Here is a 14112-nt window from a genome sequence, read left to right as displayed (position 1 = left end):
TTTTTTTTTTTTTTTTTTTTTGTAAAATTGAGGCTCCAGATTATCACTTGGAAGAGAAAATTATTCAAAGTCTTTAGATGAGCTTTTACTATTACGCATATAGGAAATGAAAATGGCTAGAATAAAAGGAAGTATAGTGAGATGAGAGATCAACTTGTACAGAGTCAAAGCTTACCTGAGAGTACTCCACTTCGCATTGGTAAAAAGAACATTACAATTGTAAAAGACCTTATTTCGATACACCAAGAAGAGCTGAGAAGTATGGTAAAATCTTAAGCTTCCTCGGAGCCTCTGCAATTATTTCAAAGATCCTGTGAGTTCTCTCTATCCAAAAGAACCAAAGAAGTGACTGCTAATTTTAGCAATTAGATTTGAAGGGGTGATGGCACCCAACCTTTGCATTAAAAACTGCTTGATCAACTCGCTTGAGACTAAACAAATAAAGCATTCTATTCCCTATAGCACTAAAGGAGCCATAAGTCAAGGAATGCTTCTGAAATTCAATGCTTTTGATGCACGGATGACACTATTTTAAGTTTTTTGTAAAGATTTTCTTGGCTTCTTTTTGGCGTATCTTTTATGGTAAAACTTATCTTTAGTGCCTACTGTATAAACAGATGCAGAAAAGAATGATGTGCTTTCCCTTTCTGCTAATACATTTTTTAAGGGAAATATGGTGCTGATCCAATTTAATAATATCTATGCTTTGATGAAGGCAGTATTTCTTAGTCTGAAAAGTTACTCTCCTCTCTGATTCATGTTGACTGGATAATATCCTGTGATCTCTTCTGGCATGAGATTATTTGGAATACTCTTGTACATGTATTCTTTGTTTCGTACATCGTTTCTTTTCTTTCCAAGATGCATGTTGACCAAATATAATGTATTAGAGATCGTGTAAACAGTCTGTCTGATTGTTGGACTGGTTATGATTTTCCTAAAAAGAACAGTCATTCCTTGGTTTTCATGTTTCCTTATGCAATGAAGTGTATATATTATCTTATTATCTTTCTCAAGTTTATGTGATATATTCTGCTGATAGGTTCTTATTCTTTCCCTGCAGTGATAATGTAGATTTAAATAGCGTCCTCGAAAATTCTTTGAGTGCCAAAGAAAAGATTATCTCAGAATTAAACATGGAACTTCACAAAATTGAGACGACTTTATCAAGTGAGCGAGAACAACATCTTATTGAGATCAAGAATCTGAATGCGTCAATAAATGAAAAGGTAACCACCAATCTCAGTTCTACATCGAAAATAGGCAGTTAAACTCTGATGGCTTAAGATGAGACATTCTCTTTTCCTTCATTCAAAGCAAAGGTGCTTACTTAAAATTGTCATCAGAACTATGTTATCAATTACCAGGTCTGATGCACTAATTTACTTTGAATGTGCCAATCTAAATCAATTAGCATCACTCTTACAAGTTTAAGTTCATTTTCATTGCATTTGGAAGTAACTGGTACATATTTGTATTGTTTGTAACATCTGTTCTTAATCAACAAGATGCCTACTGTTTGATGTTGAATTTTGTTTGACTACTTTCTACCTTTTATGATAAACCAGGAAGCTGCTATTGATGAGATGAAGAAAGAGCTTCAAGCAAGACCAACTGAAAAAATGGTTGATGATCTGCGTAAAAAAGTGAAGATTTTGCAAGTAATTAATCTATCTTTGTTATGAAAGAAATTTTATCTACTTTTTACTCACTCTCGAAATTCTGAAGTTGCTAGTGAAGTATAATATATCATTATATACACATTTATTCACTATGTACACACATATATAAGTGTGACCCCAACGTGTTTGTGTTACTTTTTTCGAAATTTACGTATCGTATTTGTGTTGTGTCCATCAAAGAGTTGAACAATGAAAATAGATGATGAGTGCCTAATCGAATTGATCAGACCGTGTTTGTGTTTCTTAGCATGTGACATGTAGTTTAGGTATGAATGATATTTTGATTAGGTAGTGTAGTGAGGGTCCTCTGCATTACGCAGTTAAAGTGATTCTTTGGATGGCTGTTTGTCCAGCTCTACGATTTATTCAACTATTGTTTTGTGAATTATGTACTATAGTTTTTGAACGATTTGTTCTCCCTCTCTCTCTATGGAAGACTTCACAATTAATCTTTCTCCCTCTCGTTGTGATGTCTTTGATGCTGAATCTCAAGTTAGCCTAAGCAATGTGGAATTTCTTGTGCAACCAATGGTTAATCACTTTGAAGATATGGAGATTGAAGACTCCCTTTCTGATGCTTTTGGGTTTCTATTTCAGGAAAACGACAAGGAGATTCTCCCTCCTCCCTCTTTAGTGCCTAGAAAATTTGCATCTCTTATTGGAGCTTGTGGTCTTGAATTATGAGAATTTGTTCTTCAACTTCTTAAAAATTAGTTTTTTTATCAAGTTTTTAGAGATCTTTGTTTTTTGCAACCAAAGTCTTCCTCTGATTAATTTTCTTGGCATTGTACATGAATAATGTATTCCTTCATCTGTGATTTACTTGACTTGCATGCTCAGGCTGTAGGTTATAATTCAATTGAGGCTGAAGATTGGGAAGTTGCCACCAGTGGGGAAGAGATGAGCAAAATGGAATCTCTTCTTCTTGATAAGAACCGAAAAATGGAACATGAACTTACACAGTTTAAGGTACGATGCCTATGCTTCATGGCTATTAGAATTCTGTTATCTCTTTTGCATGCTCAAATGAACGTGGACGTATGGCGTTACCTATATGTTGGCAGGACCATACTTGAAAGATGGTGCTGTATTTTTATTTTGTCAGTGGGTGGAAGGAAATGATTTCTCTCATAATTTTTTTTCATGTGATTCTTATGGCATCTTCAGGTTAAACTTTCAGAAAAATCATCTTTGCTGGATACAGCTGAAAGCAAGATTGCTGAACTCACAGAAAAGGTTGCTGAACAACAGAAGTTGATTCAGAAGTTGGAAGAAGACATATTAAAGGTTTGGATCTTTAGCCAGCAGAAATTCCTTTTATGGTTCATTTTATATTTTTTGATACATTCTGGTTTTCAAAATGATTCATGTGGAAGCATCCAGTGAGCAGTGGTCTTCTTCAAAACAATAAATAATCCCTTGTTTAATTTTTTTTTCTTACCTTGAAAGACGGTGTCTTTCTTTGGTTCAAGAAAGTTGAATTTGATTTATCTGGAATAAATTCAAGTTTGTCAAATGTTTAAATGCTTATTTACACACATACTGTTGGCATTCTTCAGTTCATGTATTGCTTTGAAATTTGAAAATCTTTCAGAGCTATGATTGTCAACTTTTAGTTTTGTTTCTTTTAAACCAGGGGTATAACTCCAAGGACCAAAAGGGCAATTTATTTGATGACTGGGATCTTTCAGAGCCAAGGGGCGAACTTTCTGAGGTATTCTCTCTGTCTATCTTCAGCCTCTTGCGGTTGTTTGTTATTCCCCCCGTAATGTAACTAGTGCTCTTATTTACTTTTTCTTACAAGTTGCAATAATGACCTTAACTTTTGGAGACAGCAAAATGATCTTTAGCAAAACTGGCTTTTTTTCTTATAAAAAATAAAGAATAAGAAACCAGAACCAATTCGCAACATGTTTTTGGTTTTTCTTTCTCAAGAAAAAAAAGGAAACATAAAAAAGAAGAAGCCAGAAATGAAAAATGAAAAGCAAGAACAAAACAAAACAAAAAAGGAAAAATGAAAAACAAGAACGAAATTGTTATTAAATAGGGCTGAAGCTTCCAAGATGTTTTCAAAATTGAAGGTGTAGATGGATCTCAGTCCTCTTCTTTGTCCTTAATGCTTAAGAGCCTAGTTACCTTTGGAGGATGGCTAAAACTTACTCCTCGACCCTCATATATGCATTCTCTGTGGCGAAGCAAGTAAAGACCTTGATTACATTTTTACTCGCTGCATTGGAGGTCATCATTGTCCTAGTAAAGTATATCAGTTTGCACTATTGTTGATAACCAAATTCCACTTATTACTTTTCCATGTAAAATGTCTATCCCCGAAAAACACCATACTTTGAGCTTTATAGAACTCTGACATCTAGGTTAGGGTTAGGCCAACAGAGAATAAAGAAGAAAAGTGAAAACAAAAGAGTGCTTGATCTGGTATATTATATTACTCTGCACATCCATATTTTCTGTGTGTGTATTGACGAATTCATGATGTTGGAAATTATCGTTAATATCTTATCTGCACTATATTTTTCCATGTTATAAATTCTCTCTTCTTCAATTCGTAGTCCTAATATATGTGGTCACTTATATGTCAGAATGTCGATCGAAAACATTTCCCCTTGGATCAAGATCAAAGCTCAATGCTAAAAGTAATTTGTAGTCAGAGGGACCGTTTTAGAGCTCGCTTGCGAGAGGCGGAAGAGGTGTGCTTCATTCATATTTATCCACATTGTATAATTTATTTTTTTTCTTAGGATGAGGCCTTTCTTTTGTTTTGAGATGACAAATTCAACAATATAATATTTTCTTCTGAAACGTTAGGAAATAAGAGAATTGAAGGAGAAGATTGGACAACTTACAGTTGAGCTAGAAAAGACAAAAGCTGATAACGTCAAATTGTATGGAAAGATTCGTTATGTGCAGGATTACAATCTTGAAAAAGTAGTGTCCAGGGGATCAAAGAAGGTACTCATGTTTATGTCATTGTTTAGAAAAGAGCATCATTCGCTCCTAACCCATCAACTTTTATTTGTTTGCTTCAATAACTTCAACTATCTATTTCAGCATCCAGCGGATCTCGAAAGTGGTTCCATGTCCGACGTTGAATCGAAGTATAAAAAAATATATGAGGACGATATAAATCCATTTGCTGCTTTCTCCAGAAAGGTTTTTTGCCCCTCAAATTTTTATAGTATTGTTAAAATTTAGATAATATCTTAGTTCACTAGGTCATACGTACATTATATTTGGATAATTCTCTCCATCTCTCAAAAAAGAAAGTATAGAGAAACATACCGTTTCACTTTTTTAATTAGATCGAGCACACTATTGTCCAAAGACCAGCAATTTTCCTACTTACATTCTTTGCAACACTCCCTAATCATAATAAAATGTTTTCGTTGAACGACGTCTTCCGCCTCTGCCCTCTTCGACCATGTGTATGAGTCAAGGAAAAACCAAGCCTGTTGTTAATTACTGCCTTCTTTTTTTTGCTTGTAAGTTACAAATCACATAACCATCACACTGCATTTTCTTGATTTTGTTTATTTTAGGAAAAGGATCAGAGATACAAAGAGTTGGGCTTCAGGGACAGGATCACGCTCAGCAGTGGGCGATTTCTTCTGGGGAACAAGTATGACTCCACAGTCTCCCTTTGATTTTTATAATTCATCCACCTTTTTTGTCAACGTGGAGTGCGGCAAGGAGCTTAAATAGTTCTATATAATCTTCTTAGACCACTTTATCTTTCATGCTCTATAACTTGAACCCATGACACTTCTCTCTGAACCACAATTTCTTGAAGAGAGGTATCAAGATTCTTAAATCACTATCCCCCAAGTCTGATCTTCTGAGAATTTGTTGGAGAACTTTAGAGTATGTTCGCCATCACTTTTTATGCTATTTTGGATGGTTAAAAGTGTTTTTTTTTTTAAATCTAAAATATTTGGTAACAAAAAAACTTAACTTGGGAAGTTATCAAAAAGTGATGTATTGAATCACTGATCACCTTTTGATAGTTTGAAATTTGTAGAATTGTTGTTCAATGTGGTGCAACTTAACAAACTTAGTATTGAAATCATTTTCAATCATTTTTGTGCATTATTATTCACTTATGAACATCTGTGTTCATACTTCTCCATCTACCATCATTTCTGGCTTCCAAACGCCATCATCAACTCCTTTTGCCTTGTTTCTTTTTATTTTCTTACACTTTTTGGTAGAAACATTTGATTTCTAAGTTCATTGCTTCTTTCAGGTATGCCCGAACTTTTGCATTTTTTTATACGATTGGGTTGCATGTTTTGGTATTTACATGTCTCTACAGGATGTCAGCACTGAGCCATCTAAGGTAACCCATCTTTTATCTTTTGGGCAGATTGATCTTTTTTCTCCCTATTATGATTTTCTTATTTCAATTTTCCTTTCTTCTTTTCTGCAGTAATGGGCCTGACGAATTTCTTGCTGGAGATAAACATGTAAACCTCCCACACGCACTTTAATCTTCTTGAATTTTGGTTTTATCAAGCTACTGATAAGGTCAGGGATACAAATACAAACCATCTTTTCATCACTGTATGTACATGAAGAATTCAAAAAGTAAAAAAAGGAAAAATGTTCTTTGATTACTGTATATTTAGGCCATTGAATGTTAATAGTGGCTTTTCTATTTCTGTCTGCTCGTTTTTAAGTGATTTTTATCTTTGTGGTACAGAGTTGTTCGTACAGTCTAATTTTATTTCAATTCAGCAAATTTTGGATTGGAAAGTTGCAGCCTTGGACTTTCAACTGGTTTGGATCCAATTACCTGCCTGTTTCCTTATCATATAATCCTTCAAAAAATGAAAGATGTATAATTTTTTATATGATTCGATCGGTTCGAGTAGAGGTTGCATGATTAATTTACTCTAGGGTGCGATTTTCAACAATTGTATGAATCGTTACGATGCATTGAACACTCACGATTCAATAAAATTTTACTGAGTGTTTGGATTAATTTGTATGCATTGCAACGATTCGTACAATTGTTGGAAATCGCCTAACATTTGCACCCTCGAGTAAATTATCATGGAATCATTCTACTCCAACAATCATCGAATCATATAAAAAATTATACATTTTTGCAACAATTATGATAAAGTTTGAAAGATGGATCTCAAGGTCGTTTTGTAGCTCCTCTAGGTTTTATCATAACCGTACCGACTATATTTTCGATCTCAAGGTTGTTTTGTAGCTCCTCTAGGTTTTATCATAATTGTACCGACTATATTTTCGATCTCAAGGTCGTTTTGTAGCTCCTCTAGGTTTTATCATAACCGTACCGACTATATTTTCTCTTCATATAGTTAATAGTGTCGCTTGGATGGCAGTGTATCCTATCAAATAAGATGCATTCATTTACAAGTTTACAAATGAACCACATAATATCATTCTTCACAACATCATCCAACAAATTCATTCAAACGAGTAATAATTTGATTCGAGCCAATGAAACCAGTGAGGTGCCATCCAGCAATCGGTGCAACAACCATCTTGTAGTCGTGGCAATGTTTATTTCGTCTCGCATTCTATTTTTTATCGAACAATATATATGTTGCACTTCCTCACCGATTGAAAATAAAATGATTATGTTTGCAAAATCCAAAAGTAGGGTTAGCGACAAGAGTTCATTATGAATAGATTAATTGGTGTACATCTTTCAAGCATAGATAGAAATCTTAAAAGATCGAGGAAATCAATAATGATTTAGGTTAGCGACAACAGTTCATTACGAGTAGATTAATTGGTGTACATATTTCGAGCGTAGATTTCGAGGAAATCAATGATGTGACTGCAAAGGTTGCAAATCATAAAATAGTGTATTTAAAATTGAAAATTGAAAAATGAAATATAACATTTTTCATTCGATAAGTATATTATTTTAATAAAATAAAATCCTAAACTTCGATATGTGAATCCTTAGCTTAGTTTCTGTATTTTTTTAAAAACATGTAAATTTCTTTCAAAAATCAAAAAGTCGTTGTAGTATAGTGGTAAGTATTCCCGCCTGTCACGCGGGTGACCCGGGTTCGATCCCCGGCAACGGCGATTTCATTTTATTTATTTATATGTTTTAGTGAAATAATTACATAATTCATCTTATATTAAAAAGTCGTTGTAGTATAGTGGCAAGTATTCCCGCCTGTCACCCGGGTTCGATTCCCGGCAACGTCGATTTCATTTTATTTATTTATATGTTTTAGTGAAATCATTACATAATTCATTTTATATTAAAAAGTCGTTGTAGTATAGTGGTAAGTATTCCCGCCTGTCACGCGGGTGACCCGGGTTCGATCCCCGGCAACGGCGTTTTCATTTACATATTTTTACCTCCTTTCTTTTCACCAATTAAATAAATATCATTTTCTTTCTAAACCACAAACAAATACTATTTTAATCCTTTATTATTTCAGCTTTAAGAATTAAAAGAGAATTCTATAAATTTTGTTATTCACTATTTAACTTCTTTTAAATTTATATTTAATAAATCCTTTAATTTAATTAATATTTCATAAACTAATAAAATTTTAATTCTATATCAAATAAATTATTGAGAATAAGTCATTGAATTATTAAAAAAAATTAAAAGCCACAAATTTAGTGGATATAAAAATTGAAAATTTAGTATTTGGATGCCAACTTCAATTTTATGTTAATGGATTAATTAATTTTAATAAATATTTAGTTTATCACTCCCATATTGAAATTTTATTGACTCATTCGACATTATTGTAGTTTGCCCAACATCACTATGGTTGGTCGTCGGGAGTAGTTGTAGTCGTCACCGACTCAAATTTTTTAATACAATATTTTTTAAATTAAAAGATAATATAATCCGACACTATATATCATTCTAGATAAATTATTGAATAATTAACTAATAACGTAATTAATATAATTGATTAACAAAAGAAACATGAAATATTTACACAGAACAACGACAGAACAACGACAGGAGTAGAAAAACAATACATGTCATCTATATTTCTTTCACCGTCAGTAGAGACTGTCTTGAAGTCTAATATCCGGAGAGTCGAATTTTCTTATATTGGTTGCAAAACTTATATAAAGTATGAACCGTGCATATTGACTATAAAAATTAAATTGTCTGGGACTCAAGTTCGTTCACGCTCTAATTTATTTCCAAAATTTCAATAAATTTTTTAAAATTAATTTTGAAATATTTACGATAAGTCAAGAATAATATTGCAACTTTTGAAAGACGAAAATGTGTTCTTTAATATATATTTTTAATTTGATTTATTTTAGTTTCCGGGAAAGATTTAAAGTTTATTTTATTTTGAATAATCATGATTGCCATTTCCAATCAAAATATCTGATGATTCCATCAATATCTATGTACAATAATAATTAAAAATAATAATAATAATAATAATAATAATAATAATTAGTGTATATCATCCGCCATGGGAGCTCATCTGAAGCTCACCCTCCCTCTTCATGGTGCATTCTCTTCTTCCCTCTAATCGGAACCCCAAAAAGCTTCACAGACCCACTTCCCTCTTCTACTCCGGCCTCCGTCTGCGGCGGCGGAGGCTCCAAGTCCACCAACTTGGGCACCGATCTGCCATATTTGTGATCGAGTGGTTTGACGTGGTTTTGGATGAAGTAGATGATGTCGGAGTAGAGATTCTTCATCTGGGTCAGCTCCGACAGCAGCATGTAATTTCTCCGCCGTAGACGGCGGTTGTCTTGCGTCAGCGCCGCCAGGATGTCGCGATCTGAGGAGGAGGAGGAGGTGGTGGTGGTAGCGGCGGCGGCGGTGGTGTAACAGAATTGGAATGGGATTTGTTGTTGTTGGTGGAGATTGTTGTTGTGATTATGGGACTTTCTTCTTTGAATCGCTAATAGTAATTGCTTCTCTCCTTTCTTGAAGTTTTCGTTCCCAAATTCCCATCTTTCTGCGACTATTTTCTTGAATCCCTGCGAAAAAAATCTCGAGCATAGCTCTATGAGTTCGACGGACGATCTATTTCTCGTCTCTTACAGATTGTAGCGTACGACCGTAAAAAGTCATATTGTTTCATCCAAACATATAACATAGTGTTTATACTCGACAATACTACCTCTGCCTTCATTAACCAATTTGAGTATAGCTCAAAAGTAGTTTAACGTTCGTGTCCACTTTTTCCTAGAGTCATAGGGTTTAAATTTCACATATAGAGAGCCGAGATTTCATAACTCAAGTATAGTTCGAGATGATTTAGCCCTAATTCTTATCTACCTTCGTCAAAAGAAAAACGAACTAACCATGTAACTGAAGTGGTCGATTCTGATATCTTTCTCTTTAAAATTCGTAGATTCTAACTTGGTCAAGAAATTAAGAGCCAATTCAAGCATAACTCAACTAGTAAAACATACTAAAGCATATCTTCCTTCATAGCTCGTAGGGTACAGGAATCCCTAGATGACTATGAAAGTGTCGATGATGTAACTATCTGACCAATATTACTATTCTACCTGACCAAAAAGTTCGAATTCTCCCCGACGATCAGGAAAGGAATCCCAAGACGGCTATCCGAACAGTGATTCTACACCAGTATAACCATTCCACATAACCTAGAAGTTCGAATTCTCTCCGACGATCAGGAAAGGAATCCCAAGACGCTCGGGAGAGATTCGACGATATAACTATCCAATCAGTGATTCTACACCAGTATAACTATTCTACATAACCCAGAAGTTTGAATTCTCTCCGCCGATAAGGAAAGGAATCCCAAGACACTCGGGAGAGAGTCGACGATATAACTATCCAATCAATGATTCTACACCAGTATGACTATTCCACATAACCCAGAAGTTCAAATTCTCCCCGATTGATATCAGTCTAACGACAAAGAGACGAAAAAAAAAAACGAGAACGGAAACGAGAAAGAGAGAGGGGAGATTCATACGTAAGTGTTGAGTTGTCGAACGAAACTCGAGAAGTTGTTGTGTTTGAAGTAGTTGGGAAGAATATGAGTAGCAAACTCAGGTGGCCTCCAAACAACAAAGGTTGTGTGAGAATGGCCCCAAGAAACAATGTGATCAGTGGTAGCATCCTCCACCAACTCATAAGTTTTTGCCAAAAACGGCGCCGGATTGGCCTTCTCAGACTCAGCTGAACAAAATCCCACACTGTAATTCTCAATCATTTCCTCCATTTTTGCACACCCACTTTCTTCCATTTTCTTCTTCACTTCTTTCTTCTATATACACCCACTTTCTATTTTTTTTATTTATATAATATATTATATAAAATAATCGAACGTATTTTTTAGCATCTGTGATCGAGAATCTATGTCGTGGGTAATGGAACGAGCTTGTAATGATATCTGTTTTTTTTAGTACAACAACATGTGAGAGTGATAGATCTGAATAGAGTAAAATACATGCGCCTTCTAATGTTTCGGGAGAGATTCATCGTTCTCAAACATAATATACAACTTTTTATTGTATTACGCTCTTCAACCTGAGTGTGTTTGTTCGCCCGTTCTTCCTTATGATGACTAGGCCTTGATGAGTTAGAAAGAGTTGACCTACAAAACACGAAGATCTGTATATCGATGTGGTACTTGTCATACTAGATTTGATGCTTAAACCGAAAGGGTGTAGTAAATTAGGGTTTCGAGGATTGTGCCTAACTCGATAGAACTTACATCCATTGGAGTTATTATGATTTGAGGTTGACCTATAGTTTCTAGTTTTACGGTTCAACTGAACTCCATTAGGGTTTCTCCCGAGCCACCTCAACCATTGATCCTAAACCCTGATCTCGTCTTCTTTCATTCTTCAACGTATTTCGTTAGATCTAAACTCACACTTAACATTCACTAACACAAACCTTAATTCTCTGAAAGGTTATAGCAAATTAGGGTTTCGAGGATGGTGCCTGACTCGATAGAACTTACCTCCATTTGAGTTATTACGATTTGAGGTTGACCTATAGTTTCCAGTTTTACGTTTCAACCTAACTCCATAAGGGCTTCTCCCGAGCCACCTCAAAAATTGATTCTAAACCCTAATTTCGCCTATCAGATCTAAACTCACCCGTAACATTCTCCATTAGTCTTCCTAACATCGAGTTTTCTATAGCTGTGAAGCGAATCACAGAAAGAGACACTTCAAAAGATCATGTTTTTTCAAAACGTCGTGGATAACATAATCCAACAAACAAGACGAACCGAAAAGAGAAGGGTCCGGGAAGTTTGAATGGTAAGGGAAAGGGAGAGATAGGAACATTCCAAAGGCATTATTTCATTTAATTGTTGTTTTGTACATCCCAATGCATGCCCGTGACACATTTGAGCATACAAAATCATATTCTATTTGCTTCTTTTTTCCTACTTCTTCTGCCAAAACTGGCTAAAGGGAACACTGAATAATCACTGTCTTCAAAAGAATATTGGTTTTTCTTTAGCCCTTTTGAGGCCCTTTCTCTAGTTTCTAGGACAAATCCACCCATCTCGTTCCTACCCCTACGACTACCCTAACCGTTCGATACAAAATATGCTCTAAAAGTTCTCGTAAACAGGTTTATTGGGGAGAGTCAAAAAAATATTTCGTATTTCCTCTAAGAGATCGGAGATTTTCTTTCAAGACACTCCCACAAACTTTGACCTTGTGTTCGAGTCATAACAAGAAAGATTCAACTGTTGGAGGAGTTAGAGCTAGAAGTGTTCGTGGGTTCGGTTAGGTTGGATCGAATCGAATAAGTATGTTTTAGACATAACCCAATTGTTCAGGACTGAAACAACCCTTATTAAAGAATGAACCCAACACAACCTTAAATTTTATGGGCGGGGTTGGTTTGAGTTGTTTGGATCGTAATAAAAGTAAAATGTTAGTTCTTAACACAGATAATTATATGGGTTCAATTGGTTCGGGTTGGTTGGATTAAATTCGATCTAGTTTTTGGGAGTCCATGAACTAACTAAATCCATAAAATTTTCATTTATTAGAACCTAACTCAACTCAAATAAGTTCATAATCCAACCCAAACCAAACCGATTGAGTTGTGTTGATTTGGTTTGTCAGGCTATCGGGTTTTTTTTGGGTCCTATAAGTCTTAACCTTATGTTCGAGTCACGACAAGAAAATTTTATGGAGAAGTTAGAACAAGAAGATTACAAACCCGCCGTACCTTACTCTATATTTGTTCAATATAAGTTTAGTTAACGCGTATTTTAAATTAATAATTTGAGTGAATGATTTGATATAAATTTTTGGAGATGAGATTGGTAGCTGAAGAAATGGAATTGAATAATGAGGAAGATTCTAATCCAAGATAATAGGTGTTGAATTTGGTCAGAGGTTCTGAATGGCATTACATCACCATGTGATTGTGACCCACAAGAGACCCTTCCTCTTCTTCAAACCCTAATATCTAATCATCTAAACCTTTGTCTTTACTAACTCTTTTACTTTTGGATCCAACATCTTAGACCCAATTTCATTTTTAATTTTCCGCATTAAATATTTAATCGAAGGGTCGGTTTAAAATGACTTAGAAAGTCGAAACGTATAATTCCCGAGCTAATAACGTTGAAATAAACTAGATGATTTGCTATGAAACGTTAAAACGTCAAAGTGTTTTCAAAATCCTAGCTAAGTTTAAAAACTAAGACCCCACTGGGTAGCAATTTGGTTTTTTATTTTCGGGTTTTGAAATTTATGCTTGTTTCTTCTCAATTTTTCATTTTTTGTTTGTCAACTTTTTATACTAAAAACTACAAGTAAATTTAAAAATCTTTTGAGATGATTGAGATCCTATTTAATAATTTATTCACTCACCATAGATTCAAAATTAAATATAACTTGAAACACCTTGAAACCAATAAAATAGCATATCATGTATCTATCCTATATCTATAAATAATGTGCATGCATGTCGCGTGTTAAATTTAAGTTATATTTTTTCATACGTGCCAAGGCATTTGTTTACCTCTTAAAATGTCATTAGTTCACATCTTCTCATTCTTGTTAGATTAAACGAAAAACACACACATATATATACACGTATGGTATAAGTGTCAACCAAGTTATACGAACGACGACAACAACAAGAAGACACATATAATATCTATAATATCGATATACCCATAGAAACGTGTGAAAGTGAAAAGGTAGCAAAGTATAATGATGAAGGTTTCTAAGATTCTTGAAAAAACAAAAGGCAAAGGGAAAATGAGTTAAGTTCATCCATCCTTATTGAATTCTTTTTTTAATCATTGCCTCTCATGGAAACAGCTCTCTCTTTCGTTCCAAACATTGGAAAGAAAATGGCTTCAAAAGTTGAGAAAACCAAAAAGAATACCAATAATTTAGGATTTTTGTGAGATGTCGGAGAACGAAGCATTCCTAATAGACGCGTTTTAAAACCGTGAAGCTG

The 14112-nt window shown here is 34.5% G+C and overlaps 2 protein-coding genes and 2 non-coding genes across 4 annotated transcripts in view; 3 read left to right on the top strand and 1 right to left on the bottom strand.

Annotated features, from left to right (window-relative positions):
- Nucleotides 1-6455, top strand: part of LOC111461720 (protein CASP) — a 12069-nt gene extending 5614 nt beyond the window's left edge. Inside the window, exons 9-19 of the mRNA XM_023105344.1 lie at nucleotides 1064-1229; nucleotides 1569-1661; nucleotides 2523-2651; nucleotides 2850-2969; nucleotides 3319-3396; nucleotides 4280-4387; nucleotides 4506-4649; nucleotides 4749-4850; nucleotides 5237-5316; nucleotides 5941-6033; nucleotides 6124-6455. Of these exons, the coding sequence (XP_022961112.1) occupies nucleotides 1064-1229; nucleotides 1569-1661; nucleotides 2523-2651; nucleotides 2850-2969; nucleotides 3319-3396; nucleotides 4280-4387; nucleotides 4506-4649; nucleotides 4749-4850; nucleotides 5237-5316; nucleotides 5941-6033; nucleotides 6124-6184 (1174 nt within the window). The 3' untranslated portion in view covers nucleotides 6185-6455. The remainder of the gene's footprint in view (nucleotides 1-1063; nucleotides 1230-1568; nucleotides 1662-2522; nucleotides 2652-2849; nucleotides 2970-3318; nucleotides 3397-4279; nucleotides 4388-4505; nucleotides 4650-4748; nucleotides 4851-5236; nucleotides 5317-5940; nucleotides 6034-6123) is intronic.
- Nucleotides 6456-7697: 1242 nt separating this feature from the next.
- On the top strand, nucleotides 7698-7769 carry TRNAD-GUC. Its single transcript has one exon. It is a non-coding gene; the product is annotated as a tRNA-Asp (tRNA).
- Nucleotides 7770-7958: 189 nt separating this feature from the next.
- Nucleotides 7959-8030, top strand: TRNAD-GUC. The gene has a single exon. It is a non-coding gene; the product is annotated as a tRNA-Asp (tRNA).
- A 1089-nt stretch (nucleotides 8031-9119) lies between these two features.
- On the bottom strand, nucleotides 9120-10908 carry LOC111461714 (heat stress transcription factor B-4b-like). The gene is made up of 2 exons (XM_023105338.1): nucleotides 10637-10908; nucleotides 9120-9665 (listed from the first exon to the last, which is right to left on the bottom strand). The coding sequence occupies exons 1-2, from the start codon at nucleotides 10883-10885 to the stop codon at nucleotides 9168-9170; spliced, it is 747 nt and encodes a 248-aa protein (XP_022961106.1). The 5' UTR covers nucleotides 10886-10908; the 3' UTR covers nucleotides 9120-9167.
- Nucleotides 10909-14112: the final 3204 nt, after the last annotated feature.

Source organism: Cucurbita moschata, unplaced genomic scaffold (genome assembly GCF_002738365.1).
Source record: "Cucurbita moschata cultivar Rifu unplaced genomic scaffold, Cmos_1.0 Cmo_Scf00025, whole genome shotgun sequence".
Taxonomy (NCBI): domain Eukaryota; kingdom Viridiplantae; phylum Streptophyta; class Magnoliopsida; order Cucurbitales; family Cucurbitaceae; genus Cucurbita; species Cucurbita moschata.
This window is presented reverse-complemented; position numbering and strand designations above follow the sequence as displayed.